This window comes from Ahaetulla prasina, chromosome 5 (assembly GCF_028640845.1).
Source record: "Ahaetulla prasina isolate Xishuangbanna chromosome 5, ASM2864084v1, whole genome shotgun sequence".
Taxonomy (NCBI): domain Eukaryota; kingdom Metazoa; phylum Chordata; class Lepidosauria; order Squamata; family Colubridae; genus Ahaetulla; species Ahaetulla prasina.
The window spans coordinates 25,421,199-25,444,085 of record NC_080543.1 but is presented as its reverse complement, the minus strand read 5'-3'; the positions used below and the strand labels follow the sequence as shown (position 1 = coordinate 25,444,085).

At 40.3% G+C, this 22,887-nt stretch overlaps 2 protein-coding genes across 4 annotated transcripts; one reads left to right on the top strand and one right to left on the bottom strand.

The window, feature by feature from the left end:
* Positions 1–695: 695 nt before the first annotated feature.
* On the bottom strand, positions 696–4,434 carry MRPL57 (mitochondrial ribosomal protein L57). The gene is made up of 2 exons (XM_058186341.1): positions 4,267–4,434; positions 696–1,208 (listed from the first exon to the last, which is right to left on the bottom strand). The coding sequence occupies exon 2, from the start codon at positions 1,204–1,206 to the stop codon at positions 892–894; it is 315 nt and encodes a 104-aa protein (XP_058042324.1). The 5' UTR covers positions 1,207–1,208; positions 4,267–4,434; the 3' UTR covers positions 696–891.
* Positions 4,435–4,566: 132 nt separating this feature from the next.
* SKA3 (spindle and kinetochore associated complex subunit 3) lies at positions 4,567–22,877 on the top strand. Of its 3 annotated transcripts, none has more exons than XM_058186333.1 (10): positions 4,567–4,728; positions 11,954–12,079; positions 12,434–12,498; positions 12,998–13,163; positions 14,137–14,479; positions 16,048–16,112; positions 16,616–16,767; positions 16,955–17,146; positions 17,246–17,367; positions 20,670–22,877. In XM_058186333.1, exons 2-10 carry the CDS (start codon positions 11,980–11,982, stop codon positions 20,683–20,685), a joined length of 1,221 nt encoding a protein of 406 aa, XP_058042316.1. In that variant the 5' UTR covers positions 4,567–4,728; positions 11,954–11,979; the 3' UTR covers positions 20,686–22,877. The 3 variants fall into 3 exon arrangements, with proteins under 3 accessions (XP_058042316.1, XP_058042317.1, XP_058042315.1); XM_058186334.1 differs by having other exon boundaries at positions 4,567–4,838; positions 14,374–14,479; XM_058186332.1 differs by having other exon boundaries at positions 4,567–4,838.
* Positions 22,878–22,887: the final 10 nt, after the last annotated feature.

Below are 22,887 nucleotides of genomic sequence, written 5' to 3'. Positions count from 1 at the left end.
TTTCGATTTCAGTTATTTATTTTGCATTGTCATAAATGCATAGGGTCATAAAAAAGAGAAAAGGCATTAAAATGCATTTAGCCTCTATTGAAATGGAAAATGCCTCAGCCATTTTTATGCACTGCCTGGGGAGTTTTAAAAGCAAATCTCTTCCACTTAATTCAATTAACACAACACTCATTAAAATCTTTAAATTATTTGGTGTCTTTTCTGTTACTAACATTTCAAGGGCAGCTTTAACATACTCTAAATTAGAGTCTTCCAAATAAGATGTTTACTGAGTCTGTACCACTGGCAAGTATCTAGCCTTACTTTAGCCATTCATTAATAACTCTTTCAATTGGATAACTATCCTAAATCAAAATGTACTTCCAATCCGGAAGGTTGATTTTATACCAGTGGTTCTCAACCTTTTCTTCAACCCATGTCCTCTTTAAATATGTTTTGTGGCCACAGACCCTGAAGATTTAAATCATAACATTTCTTCATGGACTCCCTGATAACATCACAGACCACAGGTTGAAAACCACTGCCATATACTGTAAAATGGATAAAATGAGAATGTTCCCTGTGGTTTTTGCCTCTGAATGCATAGGTAGATACATGGTTTAGGAGATTTTATTTTCTAGGGAACAGAGGAATGGAAATACAAGGAAGCAAAGCCAACTTTTAGAGATTTATTTAAAAAAAACTCAAATCCTTTTTATAATAAAACTCTGAAAGGAAAAAACCAGCATACATAATTTAGTAGAAAAGCTTAAGTATTGATGAAGCCAATAGCTGATTGAAAGCAAGTATATATTTATTGATTGATTTTGTGCCTTGTTTCATTGTCACTAAAAGAAAGCCCACTGAATCCATCAAATCCGTTAGAATGGCAAAGGACAAACATCAGGAATCTGCCCATCTCTTGGTCACATTAAGGTGTTTCAGATATTCTGAAACATACTTGTGTTCAGGAAACTTTGCTCTCTCTTCAGCTATTCTTTGCTGTCTTAACGCAAGTACATTTTCTTCATCGTGGCGGTACTCCTGCTCTTTTGTCATATATGGACAACTTAGCCAATATTCATTTTCAGCTTCAATTTCAAGTCTCTTAATCATATTTGCCTTCATTAGAGGAGTAACAATTCTTGGCCGTCTGTGTTTACCAATCCATTGTTTCCCAGGAATTCTGTTTCGAAATAGTACTCGAGTCAGAAACATGCCTGGAAAAAAAAAGAAAAAGAAATGTTAACGATTTGAAATATTAAGTGTATGAACGTTCTAAATCAATGTATTACTTATGTTAGCAAAGAACAGAATTTTAGTAATTTGTGCCCTCAATTTGGAGATGTTCCAGGTCATTGACAGAAATTAAGAATATCATAATACAAATCCCTAATAATATATCAGAATAATATAGGCATTTGTGGCTCAACATGGATTGGAGGGGTTTGAAATGGCGAGAAGGGCGGGATATAAATGCAAATAATATATATATATATAATGTTGCCATTGCAGCCCAGCGACCTACTCATTATAGCCCAGCGACCTACTCGTGAGCTTTGATGTCATATCCCTCTTCACCCAAGTGCCAATCAAAGAAGCCTTGACAGCTATCCAAAACAAATATAACCCCCCCCCCCAAGCACATCCTAGATCTGACCAACCACTGCCTATCCAACACATACTTCATCTATAATGGACAAAAATACAAACAAATAGAAGGAGCACCCATGGGATCACCCCTCTCACCTGTCATTGCCAACCTCTACATGGAACACTTTGAAACCCAAGCACTAGAAAAATCTGATCACAAACCCAAACTCTGGCTCAGATACGTAGACGACAACTTCATAATCTGGCCACACGGGAAAGAAAAACTTGACAACTTCCTCACACACCTCAATAGCCTACACCCCAAAATACAGTTCACCATGGAAACAGAAGTTAACTTCCCTTCCTAGATGTCTTAGTCTACAAGAAACCCAATGGCTCCCTAGGACACACCATCTACCAGAAGAAAACACACACAAACCGCTATCTGCATGCACTCTCACACCACCACCCAGCACAGATCAACTCCGTAGCCAAGACACTCATCTCTAGAACAAAATGCTTAGCTGACGAACAACACCTAAAAACCGAACTACACACTCTCACAAACGTACTAACATCCAATGGATTCCAGAGAAATAAGATTACCAAACTAATCCAAAAAGAACCCCCCACTAAAACCCAAGACAGAGAACAAGAAAACGGCACAGCCCTCCTCCCATATATAAAAGGCACCACAGACAGAATCAGCAAGATCCTCCACAAACATAACATCAAGACAGCATTCTGCACAAACCATCCTAAGAAACCCCAAAGACAAAATTGAGTTAGAAAACCAAGGAGTATATGAAATCCCATGCACCGCCTGCCCCACCACATACATCAGACAAACGAACAGAAGAATAAGTGCACGCATTGAAGAACACAAGAACTCAGTCAAAAAGACGAAGCAACTTCGTCCTGGTCCAACACCTTAAAGCCACAGGTCACGATATTGACTTTAAAAAGACCAGAACTATCGCCAAAACTGAACACTTTAACAACAGAATAATCAGAGAAGCCATTGAGATAGAAAAACGCCCACACAGCATGAACAAACGAGATGATACCTCCCGCCTACCAGCCATTTGGAAACCCGCCCTTATTGACAAACGAGTCCCTAACACGAGGAATGACACCAGACCCACACTCACGAGGTCCACACAGGATGTCACCACCGCACATCCACCCAGAAAGCAGACCCAAACCCACACTGATCAGGAAGCACGACCAAGGACCAGAAGCCAGACCGCAGCTGCAACATTAGCCATTTCAAACCCCTCCAATCCATACATATAGCAGACAGACACCCACTATGAAGATGTAGCACGACCACAAACGCGAAGCCAAACAACAGCAATGCAACTCACCAGCTCAAATCCCCCTGCAATTTAAGACTAATCTGAGCACAACCAAGCCCCCACCCAAACAGGACACACCCCCATCCAATCAGAGCACAAAAAAACCCACATCCAATCAGAGCACAGCCAAGCTCCCACCCAATCAGTTCAAACCCCCACTAGCAGTTAAAAAGGAAGAAACAGCTGCAATCACACATTGCTCCCAGAAGCATGAAGCTGAAGCCTGAAGATGATGAATGAGACTTCGTCGAAACGTCACCAAGACACTTCCAATTTTACGCGGGAGAAAACCCGAATAACCAAAGACCTACATATATATATAACCAAAGTTTCAGGAGAAAACCCAAATAACCAAAGACCTACATACAAACACCCGTGAAAACCTCAGAAAACATACACACACATATATATACATATACATATACATACATACATATATAATTATAATTATAGTAATTATGTATTGCTTAAGAAAGACTTTATAAGATCACACCTAGAATACTGCATCTAGTTTTGGTCACCACATTATAAAAAAAGTTGAGAAAGAGTGCAGAGAAGAACAACAGAGATGATTAGGGGCTAAACATAAGAAGAACTGGGGTCTGGCCAGTCTAGAAAAATGTCTATTTGAGGGGGCTGCCACAAAGAGGAGAAGGTCAACCTATTTTCCAAAGCACCTAAAGGCAGTCCAAAAAGCAATGGCTGAAACAAGGAGAGAATCATCCTAGAAATAAGGAGAAATTTCCTGATAGTGGGAAGAATTAACCAGCCTGCCTACATAAGTTTTGTGTGCTCCATCACTGCAGGCTTTTAAGAAGAGACTGGATAGGGTATGGGGTCTCCTGCTTGAGCAGGGGTTGGACTAGAAGACCTCCAAGGTTACCTCCTATTCTGTTAAAAGACTCTCCCTTCAACCCACATAAAACCAGGATATAAACATAATTCATGTTGTACACCACATTTTTTTTTCTTCGACCTTGGCAAATTCTGGCTGGGGAATTCTGGGAGTTGAAGTCCACATATCTTTAAGTAGCCAGGTTGAGAAGAATGCTCTAGTCCAGGGGTCCCCAACCTTGGCAACTTTAAGCCTGGTGGACTTCAACTCCCAAAATTCCCCAGCCAGAAAACTGGTATTCTGGAAGTTGAAGTCCACCAGGCTTAAAATTGCCAAGGTTGGGGACCCCTGCTCTAGTCACCTCCCCAATTGCATTGGGCTGATGTTGAAGACCACCTGGAAGCTTTTGCAGAAAACAGCCGCCCCTCTCGCCGCGCAACGGCCTGCTGCGACCTCAACCGCGATACCCCCACAACGATTCTTATTACTGACCTACAGCGTCGCCCTCGTCTACGAGGCAACGGGCCCACGCACGTTCCCTTGCCGCCTCAAGGCCCCTACCCGGCCTTTCCCCAACTCGCAGGGCGCCTCGTCGATGCGTCCTTCTCACCACGAGCGATCCCGGCTCGAGCCAAACAGCGCTCCGAAGGCCGCGACGCTCAACGAGAACCTCAAGTCTCGCCTCTCGCGAGAGCACCGAATCAAAGGGCGCAGCAAAAAAAAATGTGAACTGGCCAAATGACGCCTGTCACAGGGTTGCAATAAGGAGGCGGGCAGAACCGGAGAGGGCCAATCGGCGGCCGCCGTCCCGGGGAATTCAAAACGGCGCGAAGGGAAGAAGTTGCCCGCTGCGGTCCTGAGGCGAAAGAGCGGCGCTCGTTGTGGCGGCAGCCTTGGCGAGCTGCGAAAGGCGTCTTTTTCCCGCATTTCGGCCGCTGCTGCGAATGACCGGAGGTATTCAGGGATGGCTTAGAGTGCCCCTGCCTTGAGGGAGGAGGCGAAACGAAAACTGCAGTCTTTGTTCAAGCAGCCCTCTTGTCTTCTGAAGGAAGGAGGGTTTTTAGGTAGATTTGAATTTTATTTTATTTTTATTTATTTATTTTGTCACAACAGTATATATAAGCGTAAGCATGAAAATAACTATATAATATATAAGCATATATATAAGCATAAGTATGTAATAACTATATTAATTGGATATAATGGAAGGAAACAATAGGACAGGAATAGTAGGCACGTTTGTGCTCTTATGCATGCCCCTTAATATTGAAGGACACCCTGGATTAATTAATTGTCAGCAATATTATTTTATTTTTATTTTTTTTATTTATTCATACTTTTATACCGCCCTATCTCCCTAGGGACTCAGGGCGATGTACAGCCATATAAAAAACACATAAATATACAAAGTAAAACATTCATCTAAAAAACTTATTATATAGGCCAAATATTTAAAATAGACATATAAATAATAAAACCCAATTTAAAACCAAATCTAAAATTTAGACATTTAAAAATTTAAAAATCTAGTCCAGTCCTGCACAGATAAATAGATGTGTCTTAAGCTCGCGGCGGAAGGTCCGAAGGTCAGGAAGTTGACGAAGTCCTGGGGGAAGCTCGTTCCAGAGGGTGAGAGCCCCCACAGAAAAGGCCCTTCCCCTGGGCGTCGCCAGTTGGCACTGCCTGGCCAACGGCACCCTGAGGAGTCCCTCCCTATGAGAGCGCACGGGCCGGTGGGAGGCATTCGGTGGCAGCAGATGGTCCCGTAAGTAACCCGGCCCTATGCCATGGAGCGCTTTGAAGATCATTACCAAAACCTTGAAGCGCACCCGGAAAACCACAGGCAGCCAGTGCAGTCTGCGCAGGAGGGGTGTTACATGGGAGCCACGTAAGCTGCATTCTGAACTACCTGGAGTCTCCGGGTGCTCCTCAAGGGGAGCCCCATGTAGAGAGCATTGCAGTAGTCCAGACGAGATGTCACGAGAGCATGAGTGACCGTGCATAAGGCATCCCGGTCTAGAAAGGGGCGCAACTGGCGAACCAGGCGAACCTGGTGAAAGGCTCTCCTGGAGACGGCCGTCAAGTGGTCTTCAAAAGACAACCGTCCATCCAGGAGAACGCCCAAGTTGACGACACTCAGCTGTACTTTTCCACACCGGGACAACACCTCGATAGCTTCGTACCAGGGAGCTGGTTGAGCTGGTTTGCGGTCAGAGGCCGCAAAGGCACGACACGATCCAAGGCCCCCGCCGCGGCTCGTTCCCAAGCCGTGACAAGTTCCTCAGCCGTGCCGTGAGCCAGACCCTCAGGAAACGGCCCAAGCTCCGTCTGGAACCTCTCCGGGTCCATCAGGCGCCTGGGACGGAACCATCGTATTGGTTCCATCTCCCTGCGGCGTTGAGTGGCGGTCAGAAAGTCTAGGCGAAGGAGGAAGTGATCTGACCATGACAAAGGCTCAATGACTAAATCCCTCAAGTCCAGATCCTTCAACCACTGACCAGAGATGAAAATCAAATCCAGAGTGCCACCCCCACTGTGAGTAGGGCCATCAACTACTTGAGTCAGGTCCAAGGCCGTCATGGAAGCCGTGAACTCCCGAGCAGCTGAAGATGACAGGCCGGTCGATGGCAAGTTAAAGTCCCCCATGACAATAAGTCTGGGGGTCTCCACCGCCACTCCAGCAAGCACCTCCAGGAGCTCCGGCAGGGCTGCTGCCACGCCGCAAGGAGCCAGGACAAACAAGCCCATCTGACATCTATGACCCCACCTCACAAAGAGGGATTCACACCCGGCAATCTGAGGTACAGTGGTCTCCCTCGGCTCCAGACTCTCTCTAATCACAACCGCCACCCCTCCACCCCTACCCTATAGAAGATAAATGCGTTCTTCCTCAGGATAGATGCAGTGCCCCTGCATGTGCTAAAAATTGGGATGTTGAAATTGTACCAATGTACAGATGAAGAAAGGCCGTGTCTGGAGATGGGCACAGTACAGTTTTATTTTCCATTAGGATCGTAAGGTTATTATTATTTTTAATTAATCCAGTTTAGACACCAAGTGACTCTTGGTCATTTGCAAATAATGACATAGATGCTCGTACAATTAAAAACTAAGATGGGACCAGGAGGCAATACAGGTAGTCCTCAACTTATAACCCCAATTGAGCCCATAATTTTTGTTGTTAAGCAAGATGTTTGTTACGGGAACTTTGTCCCATTTTACAATCTTTCTTGCCACAGTTGTTAAGTGAATCACTGCAGGTGATTAGTTAGTAACCTGGTTAAGTGAACCCGATTTGTTAGTAACCCGGTTGTTAAGTGAATCTAGCTTCCCCATTTGCTTGTCAAAAGGTTGCAAAAGAGTATCAGGTGGCCTCCGGACACAGCAATAGTCATAGTATAAGTAAACCACTTGCCAAGCATCTGAATTTTGATCACACAATCATGGGGATGCTATAAAGATCGTAAGTGTGAAAAGTGGTCATAAGTCACTTTTTTCAGTGCTATTGTAACTTTGAATGGTCACTAAATGAACTGTTGTAAGCTGAGGACTATCTGTATACAGACAAAAAAGAAAAGACAGACCTAAAAGAGCCGCAGCTGTCTCACTCCAATGCCAGGGAAAATAATGAGGTCTTGAAGGCTTTATGGAACACCAACAGGATGGGAGTGACATGGATTTCAGGGGGATTTCATTCCAGAGGACAGGTGCTGTGACATAGAAGGCACGCTTTCTGGATCCTGATAATGACACTGTTTAATCAAAAGAACCCAGAACTCTCCAACTATGCTGGCACATACTTGGCTGGGCAGAAACCACAGATATTGGTGATCCCTCAAATATCCTAATTTGATACAAGATTAGATTTTATAGGCAATAACCTTCATCCTGAATTGCACCCAAAGCCAACTGGCAACAATACATCTCTCTGCCTGTACTACTGTATTATAGACCAGGTAAAGCCTCCGACAAGTTCCTCAGCCGTGCCGTGAGCCAGACCCTCAGGAAACGGCCCAAGCTCCGTCTGCAACCTCTCCGGGTCCATCAGGCGCCTGGGACGGAACCAACGTATTGGTTCCATCTCCCTGCGGCGTTGAGTGGCGGTCAGAAAGTCTAGGCGAAGGAGGAAGTGATCTGACCATGACAAAGGCTCAATGACTAAATCCCTCAAGTCCAGATCCTTCAACCACTGACCAGAGATGAAAATCAAATCCAGAGTGCCACCCCCACTGTGAGTAGGGCCATCAACTACTTGAGTCAGGTCCAAGGCCGTCATGGAAGCCGTGAACTCCCGAGCAGCTGAAGATGACAGGCCGGTCGATGGCAAGTTAAAGTCCCCCATGACAATAAGTCTGGGGGTCTCCACCGCCACTCCAGCAAGCACCTCCAGGAGCTCCGGCAGGGCTGCTGCCACGCCGCAAGGAGCCAGGACAAACAAGCCCATCTGACATCTATGACCCCACCTCACAAAGAGGGATTCACACCCGGCAATCTGAGGTACAGTGGTCTCCCTCGGCTCCAGACTCTCTAATCACAACCGCCACCCCTCCACCCCTACCCTATAGAAGATAAATGCGTTCTTCCTCAGGATAGATGCAGTGCCCCTGCATGTGCTAAAAATTGGGATGTTGAAATTGTACCAATGTACAGATGAAGAAAGGCCGTGTCTGGAGATGGGCACAGTACAGTTTTATTTTCCATTAGGATCGTAAGGTTATTATTATTTTTAATTAATCCAGTTTAGACACCAAGTGACTCTTGGTCATTTGCAAATAATGACATAGATGCTCGTACAATTAAAAACTAAGATGGGACCAGGAGGCAATACAGGTAGTCCTCAACTTATAACCCCAATTGAGCCCATAATTTTTGTTGTTAAGCAAGATGTTTGTTACGGGAACTTTGTCCCATTTTACAATCTTTCTTGCCACAGTTGTTAAGTGAACCCGATTTGTTAGTAACCCGGTTGTTAAGTGAATCACTGCAGGTGATTAGTTAGTAACCTGGTTAAGTGAACCCGATTTGTTAGTAACCCGGTTGTTAAGTGAACCCGATTTGTTAGTAACCCGGTTGTTAAGTGAATCTAGCTTCCCCATTTGCTTGTCAAAAGGTTGCAAAAGAGTATCAGGTGGCCTCCGGACACAGCAATAGTCATAGTATAAGTAAACCACTTGCCAAGCATCTGAATTTTGATCACACAATCATGGGGATGCTATAAAGATCGTAAGTGTGAAAAGTGGTCATAAGTCACTTTTTCCTCATTAAGATTTCCAACAATTATTACATATCTTCCATCTTCATCCAAAATTAAAATCCCCAGCCACAATTACTTTCCTACACTTTCATTCTCCAAAATTTTGTTATTTTTCAAGAAATTCTCTTTGTTTTCATTCGGTAAATATAAATTAACAAGTGTCACTTTTTCCTCATTAAGATTTCCAACAATTATTACATATCTTCCATCTTCATCCAAAATTACCTTATGTTTTCAAAGTACACCCTATCTGATATCAGTGTTGCAACTCCTCTAGCTTTTGAAGTTCCAAATGCTTTTTCATATATTTGCATACCTTTTATATACATTCTATTTGAATCTTCAGATTTCTGATGGGTTTCTTGTAAAAATAAAATGTCTGGTAAATCCCTTTTAATCTTAAGCTCCAATCTTCTTCTTTTAATCTGATTCCCTGTACCCTTCACATTCCATGACATTATTTTTATAACTCCCATTTAAAATATAAATTTTTTAATCCTATCCCCGCATCTTCCTTTCTGTGCCCCCCACCACCCGACATTAAACTACCATATAAACAACAATAAGCAAACAGAAAAAAAACAAAAAACAAAACAAACAATAAAATACAAACAATCTTCTTCCCCCACATCCTCATCGGTTTCGCCTCTATAAAGAGAATGGGGGAGAGGGGACGTGCCAATGCCCGGGGCACTTCTTTCGGGCTGTCTATTTGAATTCATCACTCAAAAAAAAAGATAGCGATGACCCGCATTCAGCTTCATATTTTCCAAGACTCTTATCTGCTTCTTCTCCTACTGTATCCTCACGACTCTTCTTCTGTTCAACCAACACAGGTGATATTTCTTTCCTCTTTAACCCTTTAGAGTCTTGCCCTCCAATAGCCCCTTTTTCTTCTTCTGAGATTGATGTTTCCACGTATGTTCCACCCATCTGAAGCATTTGATCTTTTATCTCCATTAAATCCTCCATCTCAATCAGTCCAAGCTCCCGTAAATATAATAATGCATCTATATCTGGGGTGATTGTACGCATCCTTCCTTTATAAAAAAATTTCAATTGTTGTGGTGGCCTCCAATTGTATTTAATTCCATTATCTCTCAAAACTTTTGTAATTGGTTTTAAAAAAAATCTCCATGCCCTTTCTTCTCTTGATATATCCGGGAAGACTTGAATAGTCTTCCCTTCAAACTTCAAAGCATCTCCCAACTCTCTTAACTTGGCCATAACTTTCAACTTATCACCAAGATTTGCGAACCTGACAAGCACATTCCTGTTAGAACCATTTTGCCTTCTATATCCAATTCTAAAAACACTTGCCAGGTCTGCTAATGTGAACGTAAGTTGCGTATCCAAATCATTAATCCATTTCAAAACCCGCTGTTTCAATTTATCCTCCCTTTCTTCCGAGATTCCTCTAATAACAAAATTATATTTCCTCATCTCTTCTTCCAAAAGACAAATTCTCTTATCTTGCTGCTCATTTTTATAAAATATTTTGCCAATTTGCCGATCTACTTTTGCCTCATGCACATGCAGCTGCTCCATTTCATCTTTAATCATTATCATTTCCTCTTTTTGTTTAGCAAAGTTATCATTCATATCTTGCTTTAAATTTTGCACTTCGGATGTCAGTTTAAATGTCAAATTATCTATACGCTCTGATAGTCCTGCTATTTTTTCCCCAATTTTATTTAAAGCTGCAGCAATTTGCTGCGTTTCTGAAAGTTGTTGAGTCATTTTGAAAAAAAAAACCAAAAAATTTCTCAAACTGGGATTCCAATTTTTCAAAGAGTCTTAGTGAAGATCAAAGGACAGCAGTCAAACCAATTTTACAGAGGGTCTTGATGAAGATCAAGGGACGACAATCTTTTAATTGAAGCGAAACGGCTTATTTGCACTCGTTAGTAGCTTATCAGTAACTTATGAGTCATATTCACTCCACAAAGAAACACAATTACCTCACAGCTTAATCAGCGCCATTTTTTCTCCACGTCGGCAGAGAAGAAAAAAAAAAAACCAGCTTGAACTTCAAAACAAAGTCCTTTTTTTGTTTTCTGTAATATAAACAAGCTATTAATTTCCTCTCAAAAGAAAAATAATAATAAAAAAAAAATTATCCACCTAATAAAATCTTCTTCAGCCGCTCCCCTGCTAGAACCTCCAAACAAGCTCCAAGGTCCAGTCAGTCCAGCACAAAAGATCGATCTCTTCAATTAAAATTCTTCTCATTAGCAAATTCAGTCTTTGATATTCCTTAGCCTCAGCATTTAACACAGAACACGATAATTATAATAAGGAAAGCAAAAGACAGCAGTTTATTCCAAACTCATCATTTCTGCCAGTTCGGTCATCCCACGCAGTAAAAACTCCTTAATTCAAGCAGTTTCAGATGACCTACCAGTTTTAAATTCAGTCTGCTGGGCTATTAACACTTCCACTTCATGATTTATTAACTTTCATCCATAACGGTGCATTCCAAACAGCATTAATCCTCATAAATCTTCATTATTAAGCCCTGTGAAGTGAAGGAAAGGTCCTTACCCCACCACGGTCATGGCCACGCCCTCCGACACGTTTTTCAAGGGCAGCCCTATGGAGAGTACATCATAACAGTCAAACCTAATACTGATACTTTGTGGGAGAGCCCTTTAATCTTTTCTGAATACATGGTGATTTGTTTAGGGCTTGGGAGGAAAGCAGCATTTCCACAATAGAAATGCAACATAGAGGGAAAACATCTAGAATTAGATAACCAATATATGTGCTACTGGATCAACTGTGCCCATTTAAATAAAGCTGCATGTATGGAAAGGCTGTTTCAACTATTTCTAAGCTATAATATTTTTTTTCAAAATCTTTTAATGTGTTTAATGTAAGTTGAAAAGTTGAAAACTTTCATACTCTTTCTGAAATTCATCTTAGAAACAAGCTGTTAGCTTTTCTTCAGTATGGATGTAACAGGAACATTCTTCAACAAACTGCGAACTTTGGCAGTCACTTTGGAGAAGCAGGCTGAGCAATTTAAGCAAATTTTACTGGAAAATGAAGGTGAGAATGTAGTAAATAATTGTTTCAGAAAGCTTATGCTACGGCAAAACTAAACAACTTGCATTTTGGCTTAAACAACACAGTGTGTAAATTTGGACACTGTCATTCTGCATTTGAGATATTAACTAGAACGTTATGTTTCTGATTCAGTTCAGTTCAATTCAGAAGAAATATACATTTAATTCGCATTCATTGGTACATTTCTGAAGCTCATACTGGTGTTTCTAGGACCAATGCTAATTTCTGATATGGCTAGTACATTTCATATTTTAAATAACAAACATTGATGTTCAGGGTTGTACATTATTTTCTAAAGATTTTGGATGTGATTATTTATTTTCATATGTTTTGAAGAATTTGAAGATGATTCTCCAATGAGATATCTACATGAACTGTACTCTGAAGCCAGAATGCTAAAGGTAGATATGACCTGCTTCTCTTCATTCTCTTCACCTTCAAATTGCTTTTGTAGAACTTCATCGCTTTTATATTAAATGTGTTTAAAGTGGAAGATCAGTATGTGAGTGAGTGGAAGTATCCCATGATAGTATTTCATATTTCCCAAGATAGGAAACCTGATTTCTTCTATACCATGCATCCTAAAACATTCCATGGTAAATGTGTAATATTACCAGAGAACTCACCAATCCTAAAATCTTCTATTAGGAGATGATAGCCTTATTCTTTAAAAACACAAATAGCTTTGGATAGCATGAAGTCATAACTAGAAATGTTTTTTTAAAGAAATTATGTTTATATTAAAATGAGAAACGTAAGAAATTTTGTTGCTGCTTCTATGCAATAAAAAGTTTTAATGCTAAACCTGACATGTAGCTTACTAACATACATATTAACTATTACTGTTTATTACTTTATAATCATTAGTTCTAACTCAAACAAATTAAAAACAAATCATAGGCTGATGCTGATAATATTCTACATACAAGTTCTTCAGAAAGAGATGCCACATACGACTTCATAAAGGCCAGCAAAGTTCTGATGAAGAGAAATGCAACGAATCTTGAAAAAATAAGAGATCTCTTTCAGAAATATGGTTACAAGCCACTTATTGGCAAGAATGAAGGTAATTTCCCCCCTCAATCTAGAATATTTGGTGCTTTAATATATTCTACAATTTATGTCTGTGTGCATTACTAATATTAAAAAGGATAGACGCTTCAGCTTCGCAAAGCCTATATATCACTCTTTATCTTCTATAGATTTGAATCATCTGATCTTGACATTGCTGCTAGGTTTGGCACTGCTTAAGTCAAAAGTTTAAAAAATTCTATAATTTGCATATGTACAAAAAAACTGTATGCTCTATTTTAATTTTTTGCCTCAGTTCTGTAAAAAAAAATGTCAACTTTATGTAGCTTCTTCCCATTTTTGTCGCATTCTGGTATAACCCATAATTCTTTAAACTAATTCAGATTAGCAAGGTTTTCCATCTCCCCACTGTGTTTATGGGGTGGGGACGTGATGGAGCATTTGCAAAAGTAATAATAGTTTGGAATTTTTTATTCTCTTATAACTAAGTACAGGACATATATGGAATAAAAACTATTGGTATAATGATATAAGCAGTCTGATGCATCATAATATTAAACAAGGAACCTCTTGATTAAAAGGTTTGTGATTTACATTATATTGTAAATGCATTCAAAGAAAGTATTTGTTTAAAAGTGATTTCATAGGGCCGCTTGCAAAAAAACAAAGATTTTTGTCACTTTTTTAAAAATTAGATGATTTAAAAAATTATCCTCCTAAACTTTTTGAATATACACATTGCCAAGACATAATATGCTTTCGCTTTAGAATTATTAATCTCTTATTTTTATATACAAATCAGGTCACTATTATTCAAAAAAGCATGGTTAAAATGCTTGATTTATTGGTGAAACCTTGTTGTACGGTTAGCAAACCTTGGTTACAGAGTGAGTAATGGTAGTGATAGAAGGGTAATATTTATACAGAAAAAAGCATCCAACTTTGTGAGGTATTTCTTGACCTTTGGTCTTATCATCAGATTTAATGAGACAATTCTCTTTTTAAAGCCATAAAGGTTGATGATGAAACCAATGCTGGATCAGCATTATCCGATCAAATAGAGCCAAAACCTCTTGCTTTTCCTCAAATATCATCTGGATCTCATAGCGTCCTGGAAACTCCTCAACTTTCAGATTTTGGGCTTTCAAAATATGTCCTTCCAAGTTCTTCAGACACAGTACACATTCCACATAGCCAGAATGAAGAGGTGAAAGTGGATAAATCTGAATATTTGTCACCCAAAGGAGAATATTTTAATATCTACGGGCGTGATCTGTCTGTAAATGATGAAACCACAAATTTAATGGATGACCAAACAATCTTTTTGCTTAATAAATCAAGAAAAAATAGGTAAGTGGTATACCTGGAAATCATTACAAAAATATAATGATTATCGTTTTTCTGTCTTGTAGCTTTTATATCTGAAGTAATAAGATTACCGTTTTTTGTTATCTTCTTACATGTATAAGTATATCATTTCTGCTACCCATCTCTGAAGATTCCAAGCAGCTTTTAAGTAATACTGTATATTATACTGTATATTCAGTATATTTCATTATACTGAAATATAAAGAGACAGAAGCATAAACAAGAAGGCCATGATATATTTTAGTGCAGGAATCATGCATTGAAATCATGCACGTGAAATGTTCAAGCACATCCAAATACCTTTCTGAAGAGTCATATTTTCATGGTTCTTCAAAACTAATGGGGGGGGGATGGTTTTGAGGTAGAACATCTCTGAAAAATTAAAAGCATAGGATTCCTTTAAGCAGCACTCTATACTATATCTCACACAACAGGCAAATTCAATCCAGAGAAGGCAATCTTGTATATGTACAAGCGCTATGCCATATTGGACTTTAAAGGTAGTAACTAGCACACTGAAATGTACTTGGCTAACTAAGCTAACTGGCAGCTGGTGCAGTTCTCAAAACAGTACTGTTACATGAGTTGATCAGAACAATTTGGACCCTGCATATGCTCAATCATCTTGCAACTTCCAAAATGTCTTCTATGGCAGCCCTAGGTTGATCAGTTGCAGTAAACCAGCCATGAGGTAACAACAACAAAGCTGTTGTGATGTGAGCAAAGTTTTCTGTACTAAAATTGACTGTTACGTTGCAAAGGGCCTCTTGGCTAAAGCCTCCAGCTCCCTACTTGCTCTTCAAAGAAGAGCTGTAAGCCTGGAAAAATCCCTATCTTGCAAGCCATGGCCTTGTAGGAAAGCACAAATCCACTGGAAATCAAAGCTGAGCTATCTTTTTAGTTGGGAAAGGGTCTATGGAGATTCTCAGTCATCCAGGTCATGGTTGTCCCAAAGGTGCTTTTTTTCCAAGAGGTAACTGGACTTTCTGGTTTTTCTTTGAAGACGTTTTGCTTCTCATCCAAGAAGTTTTTTCAACTCAGTCTGGATGGTGGGGAATGGAAGGATTTATACACCTTACAGTCATTTGCATTCTTTTATGCTCCAGGCCACCTGGAGGTTTATCTGTGCCATCACGGTCACCTGAGTGGTGCAAATGGGTGTGGAACTTTCTTGGAACTGTGTTATAAACTGGAGATAAATGATACCGTATCCTTCCCCCTCTGTTGAGAGAGGGGCTGTTCCGTTTTGACATAGATGGCCTCTTTGACCCCTCTTTCAAACCAGCAGTCCCCTGTCCAAAATGTGGACTTTGCTGTCTTTGTCTTTTTAATGCAGATGGATTGCTGAATCTATTCCTGATGGGTTTGTATAAACCCTTTAATTCCCTACCATCCAATCAGAGCTGAAGAAGTTTCTTGGATGTGAAATGAAAAGAAAAACCAGTTTGGAAAAAAAAAGCACCTGAGATAGTTGGGAAAGGTTTGATATATATTGGTTGTGCTTTCATTTAAATAATAACATTTTTTTCTTTTTCTAATGACTTGATCAGATCAGCAAGGGTGATGGTATCAGATCAGAATCTGGCAGCGCTCAGGCAATCAAATGAAGCATGTGGTAAGTCTTATGTAGGTCAAATATCTTCCAGGATATCTTGTATTCCTAAATGAAGCCTTGAAAATCAGCTTCAGGATGTCAAGATTGAGAAACAGTGCCTTAATGTATTTCATCCAACTTTTGGGACTTGATGAAAAACCCCTTGTTGTGAAGGAAAATCCTGCAGTGTTTCTGGACTTGCTTCTGCTAAGCCCTCAAATCAAAACTCAGATCTCTTCCTGCAGCATTGCCAGTAGTATTCAGGGACACTTTCTCTATTCCCCATCACCCAGATATCTCCAAATTGGTTCTGGATGAGAGAGGGAAAAGGAAACAATCAGGAATTGCAAATTTGCAAAAAATGGTTGAAGATAATGGGGCACATTACACTGTTCCCTGCTCTCTTCTGATCCTGCTGAATAAGCCTTCCCTTTTCATGCAAGTATATTTCTTAAACCAATCCTTTGGTCCATTTTCTGCGTAATCTAACATGTTTTCAGTGTGACTCAATCAAATGTTTTCAGATTATGATTGTTTCGCCTCACCTGCTACACCTGAGTTCCGCACACCTGGAGTGAAAATTCCCCACAGAAAGACCGTTTTATCAGTCTCTCCAGAAAGTAATCATTTGGAAATACCTCCACTTGATACAAAATCTCAGCACACACAACCTATGGTAAGTATTGAGCACCATACTGGCAAATTTTAGGAATCTCTTAATAAAATGTCTGTCTCAGTGAGTCCATAGTATGTATGCTTCAAGAATAATATCTCAATGGTTGCTTGAATTAGTTGTTTGATACTTTCTGAAAAATATAACTATGTTTCAAAATTTTAGCACTATTTTTCTTTTCTTTTCCTAGCATGTAAGTGCCACTAAGATACTGCCAGATAATCATCTTATAAAAGACAGTGTTCAACCTGTCCTGGATTCAGACAAATATCTGGAATGTACTGAAGAACCTTCTCCTCCAGCAACGTCAATACATGAGGATCTCTTCAATTCACCATTACCACCCCCTGAAATAACCGTGATTCCAAAGAATCTTTTGCAGGTTTGATGTGCAAAATTAATTTGCACTAAAGTTAGCATTTTATCAGCAAAATTGGAAACCTCCTTTTTTCAAACTCTCCTCTTGTTTAAACTTATTTAGATTTTATCCCGGTACAATCCAAATATAGATGTACCCAGGTCAGCTGTGAAAGGAACTAAAGAAGAAAATGCTTCACAATTTGAAAAAAAGCCATTTCTTTGTACTGATAACAAAGAAAACAGGTAAGATTTGATCAAAAAGTACATTTCTCTTATATTTTGTGACTGTAAAAACTTGAGTTTTTGAAACTTGAAGTATTTGCACTTTCATGCAGTTGAGACATTTTATCTTTGCCTTAAACAGTGGCCAACCAAAATCTTTGCTAGCCTGATACTTTTCTGCCACCTTTTGCTTTCCCCAAATAATTTTTATTCCATCTTGGCAGGGGGGGGAAAAAAGATGAGCATTGATAGTGTAAGTAGTACTCTATATCCTTATATACAATATTTAGTTTGACCCACTTCAAAAAAAATCCTAAGAAACATTGTTTCTTGTAAACAAGTTAACCCAAGTGCTTTTTTTTTCCTGACAGCCAAGGATAATGCATTCTATTTTTAATGAGCTATCTTACTGAATACTTTGTCTTTTAACTACCTACCGTATTTTTCAATGTATAAGACACACCAGAGTGTAAGACGGACCTTAATTTTGGGGGAGGAAAGCAAGAAAAAAAGAATTCTACCCCTGCCTGTTGGCCCGATGCAATTTGCAGAGCCGCGTTTCAGGCGGTGGCCAGTTTCCCTCCGATATGCTTTAGTGAACCAGCGAGGAAAGCATTTTCAGGTGGCAGCACCAGCCACACTTTTTGGATTCAGGGAGGAAAGTGCTTCGCATAGCGTAGCAGGGAATGGGCGTGGGGGGGTTGATTGGTTGTTTGGAGGGGAGGGGAGCTGCACCCAGATAAAATCTCCACCATCAAGCAGGTCTCGGAGGACGTGACTGACCTCTACAAGAGAAACGGGGGAGGACCCAGGTTGACGGGGCGGGGGTGCCTTCCTGGATGCTACCGGCTTTGGCTCTTTCCTCAGTGAAAGTCTCCTGCAAGGACTGCATGATGGACAGGTGCCGGGTGCTGTGGCTGAAGAGTCAGCTTAGGGAGTACTACAAAGCCATCTGCAACCTCCTCAAAACAGCTTGATGGTGGAGCTCTTATCCAGGGCAACCTGAGGGTGGGGGGCAGAGGGCTAAAGCGTCAGCACCCCCAGCTCCTCCGCCTCTCCTCCTCCCACACCAACCATGGCGCATGCAGTTAAGAGCATGCATCTTCCCCCTCTCCTTCAAACGACCAATCAACCCCCCCGCCCCCATTCCCTGCTATGCTATGCAAAGCGCTTTCCACCCCGAATCCAAAAAGTGCGGCTGGCACTGCCACCTGAAAATGCTTTCCTCACTGGTTCACCAAAGTATATTGGAGGGAAACGCCAAAAGGCTGGAGTTGGGGAATGGTGCATTTCCTGACCCAGTTGAGGCAGGCAGCGAGCAAGTGGCGGCTCCGGGGCCTCGGGGAATGGGGCGTCCCTAGGCCCCGGCCCCTGATCGGCGAACCCCAGTCTTGGCTACCTATCCGGTAGCATTTCACCCCTGCCGAAAATGTCCAAAGGGGGCTGGTGGGTGGGCAGGGCTACATTCAGCATATAAGATGCACCCAGATTTTCACCCTCTTTTGGGGGGTAAAAAGATGCGTCTTATACACCAAAAAATACGGTATGTTGATCCACTTAGTATCAGTAAACAAGCCATTTCACACTTTCCTAACAGTAGTCATTATGGTCAGAAAATCAGTTTGTGGCTTATGATCTCCCAACATTATTTGTCAATTGAATAAAAAGGATACATTTCCTGGGGAGAGACACCTATTATGAAGGAATCAAAGTACTCATCTGTTGTGTCTGCGCCCCCCGAGCCGGGCCCCCTGCCAGAAAGTGACTTGGAAAGTGAGGGGGAAGGGCCATCAGGACTTACCTCGGGAGCACCAGCTTCCCTGGCTCAGCTCCAGGAGCCAGAGGCAGGCCAGGTGGAGAAGATAACGAAGCCTCCGTCCCCTGATTATTCCCCACCACCACCACGCCTCCAGACCCAGCTGATGGCAATCAGGCCTGGCTGGACCCTAGGTTTTGTAGGCAGCGAACAACAGAAGCAGGGGTGGGGCAGGCCTAGAAAGTGCTGAGTCATGGAGCCACACCCCACAGGATATAAAACCAGCGAGGGCTGCTATGCCTCTTTGTAGCAGGCAAATCAACTGCTTAACTAAGAGCTGAAGTACTGTTTGTTCCTGGGTGACTCATCGGCATCGAGGGAGATAACAGAGACACTTGGCCAACACTCGCTAGTTTGCTGCCAGAGCTAATAGTGCCGGCTAATTGAGCCATCGGTTGGACGGAGGTGAGGGGGGACAGAACATCATCCTTCCCAGATGCTTTGGATATAAAGTCCTGCCACTCTAGCCAGTGCGTAGGATTATGAAAGAAGAAAAGGTAGAAGATAGGAATGCAATGGGCAGTTCTCACGAGAAATGTAAATACTTGAGTTCTTTAAAGAGCTGAGTATTAATTTGTATATAAATTAATACGCTCTAAGGGGTGTCAAACTAGTGGCCCATGTCACGTGCAAGCCACCTGCACCCCAGCTCTGTGAAAGGGAAACATGTCGCGAAACGTCACGTGATGGCAACATGATGCGGCAAGTTCGACACCCGTGCTCTAAGTAAAGAGTAAGGGAGCCAAGTAGAATGGCAAATTAGAATGAGATGATTAAAATAAAAGGACTGAAAAGAACTTCAGAGGGATCTTTCCACTGAAATGGGCCCCCAAATATAAAATATGGAATAATATAAACTTGTAAAGTTATGTTCAAAAAAATCCTGTTATGTCTGGTAATATAGGGTTTCCATGGGCATTTGGTTAGCTAATGCAAGAATACAGTATTGGATAAAACAAGCCTTTGATATTATTGACTTTACTTATAAATATGCAATATGCACTGAAGAAAATGGGTAAGATGTGGGAGTGAATAGCAATAGCATTTAGACTTATATACCATTTCACAGTGCTTTTCAGCCCTCTAAGCGGTTTACAGAGTCAGCATATTGCCCCCAGCAATCTGGGTCCTCATCTTACAGAAGGATAGAAGGCTGAATCAACCTTGAGCCCATGAGAATGCAATAGCCGAAGTGGTGGCAGCTGACAGTCAGCAGAATTAGCCTACAATACTGCATTCTAACCACTGCACCCCACAGCTCTTAAGCCAATTGAAATCTAGCTCTCAATTTTTTAGGAAGAAATGAATGAACTGTTGTGAGAAATAACTATAATGCTTTTCAGTTTCCCATTAAAACTAACTCTGGAAATGGAAACACAAATAGAATACTATTTCTCTAATTGAGACTCTTGTAAAATAAATGTTTGTATCTATTGAAACAAGTATATTAATAGCTGAAGATAATAAAACAAGATTGTAATATGTATGTGCATTATTACATTTGCAGAAAATACTTTGGATGAAATGAAGATTAAATGTGAATTTTTTTTCTTCGACTACCAGTCTAAAGGTTCTTTACTTTGTGAAGTGTAACTTTAATTTTAAACTATTCAATGTTTACTTTCCTGTAAAAATTATCAAAATAAAATAACGAACATAAATATAACTAAATATCATTTATATGCTGTTAGTTGATTAAATTATTCATAAGTATGTTGTCTTTTGAATCACTGCAGTTGTTAAATGAACCATGTAGTTGCTAAGCAAATCTGGCTTCTCCCATTGACTTCTTTGCTTGTCAAATATATGCCAGTTGACAAGTGCCCGAATTTGGATCATGTGACTAGACAAATTCTGCAATAGTCATGTGAAAACCAGTCATAAGTAACTTTTTCTGTGCTGTTAACCTAGAACTATCACAAAACAAATGGTTGTAAGTTGAGGACTACCTGTATTTGTGTTTTATTCCCGAGTTCAGTATTTTATCTGCCCTCAAGTGAATAAAGCTGGGGTTTTTCTCAGAAGCCAAAGATTATAGCAGCTTTGATACAGAATCAGTACTTGACTAAAGCATATTAGCACTTTAATGCTCCAATAAAGAACAGAATATTTTAAATTGCTAGACCTACACTTAATTCTTATCAAGGAAAATGTTATGTAAGTAAACATTAATTGCTTCTAATCATTTACCTAGTTAACAGAAAATAGCTTCATCAGCATTTATCAATCCCAGAAAATATATTAGGGATTAAATTAACACTTTTGTAAAGTTATTAGAAAAAATAGTTTTTGTGATTAGCTATTTGAATTATTAGTAAAGTAGGATTACAGTCAAAATAATATCCTATGAGAAATTTAGAACTGTTTCAACATTTTAGAAAGAAGTTTCCAGTACAGTTGCATTTCCTAAATAGAAGGGCAAAAATGCAACAGTAAGAATTAGCATCACCTTCTCAGATGTAGACTCTAATGTGATTGGCAAGAGGTATTATGACATGTGACATTTCAGACATGCAGGATAACCTGCATAACCTAGGATCTCAGAAATAGCTGAGAAAATCCAGAGTTTTTCACACTTTTGGGGGGAGGGTTAAACAGATAAAAAGCTGACACAGGAAGAATTGGAACAAGGGGAATATATAAAGGAAAGGAAGAATTACTCAGTTTCCCCCAAAATAAGACATCCCCTGATAAGCAGCCTAATTGGGCTTTTGAGTGCATGGCAATAAGGCCAAGCGCTTATTTCAGGCTTCAAAAAAATATAAGACAGGGTCTTATTTTCAGGGAAACACGGTAGACAGCTTTGGACTGCTGAAGATGGGCAATTCCAGACTGATTCGAAACCATCTAACTCCTGGCTGCATTTGCTTCCACTATTTTGTTCTTTCTGTTTTCTTTTCTCTCAGTCCTCCCAACTTTTCTCTCTACTTTCTTTATGCAATTTTAGTGTGGCAAAATTTTCAATATTGCCTGTTTATTCACATATTAAATAGGAAGTAGCTTTTCTCTTCCAGAATAAGCAGCAATGATTTTTTACTAAGGAAATTACATTGCTTGTTTTCTCTGCTGACAAAAGAAAGTTTGTCTTCTTGCAACAGTAAGGTCCTTCTCTTCCTCGTTTCAAAAAAGGAAAAGAGATAGAGTTGAACTTCCTGTTTTTCAAAGTTAACATTGAAATTAGTATGCCAATACTTAAAATTTGGCACTGAATACCACACTACTATTTATAGCTAAACTAACTGTAGTTACCAGTTTTTTTCTTCAGCACAATAATTCACAGAGGTGGGGCCTGGTGCATTCATAGTGGGAGAGAACAAACAACTAGCTTGAACATAGTTTTAAACTGGGGTTTTGAATTAGGGGTTTTAAACGGGGTTTTAATTGTATTTAAAAAAATTTAGGCCATTAATCGAATCAGTTTTTTATATAGTTTTTAATTTGTATTATATGTATTTTGTCTTTTACTGGCTGTGAACCGCCCTGAGTCCTTCGGGAGAAGGGCGGTATACAAATATAATAAATAAATAAATAAATTACAGACACAAAAGTAAAGCAATGTCATAACTTTTTTGGAACGTGGCACCCAAAATGAAAGAATACACCCTTGGAATAGTCCATATTTTTCTTTGTATATTTACTTACTACAGCATTGTTGATGCAAGAATAAGCATCATGTATATTCTAGTTCAATTTACAATAAAATTATATTTATGAAATACATATTC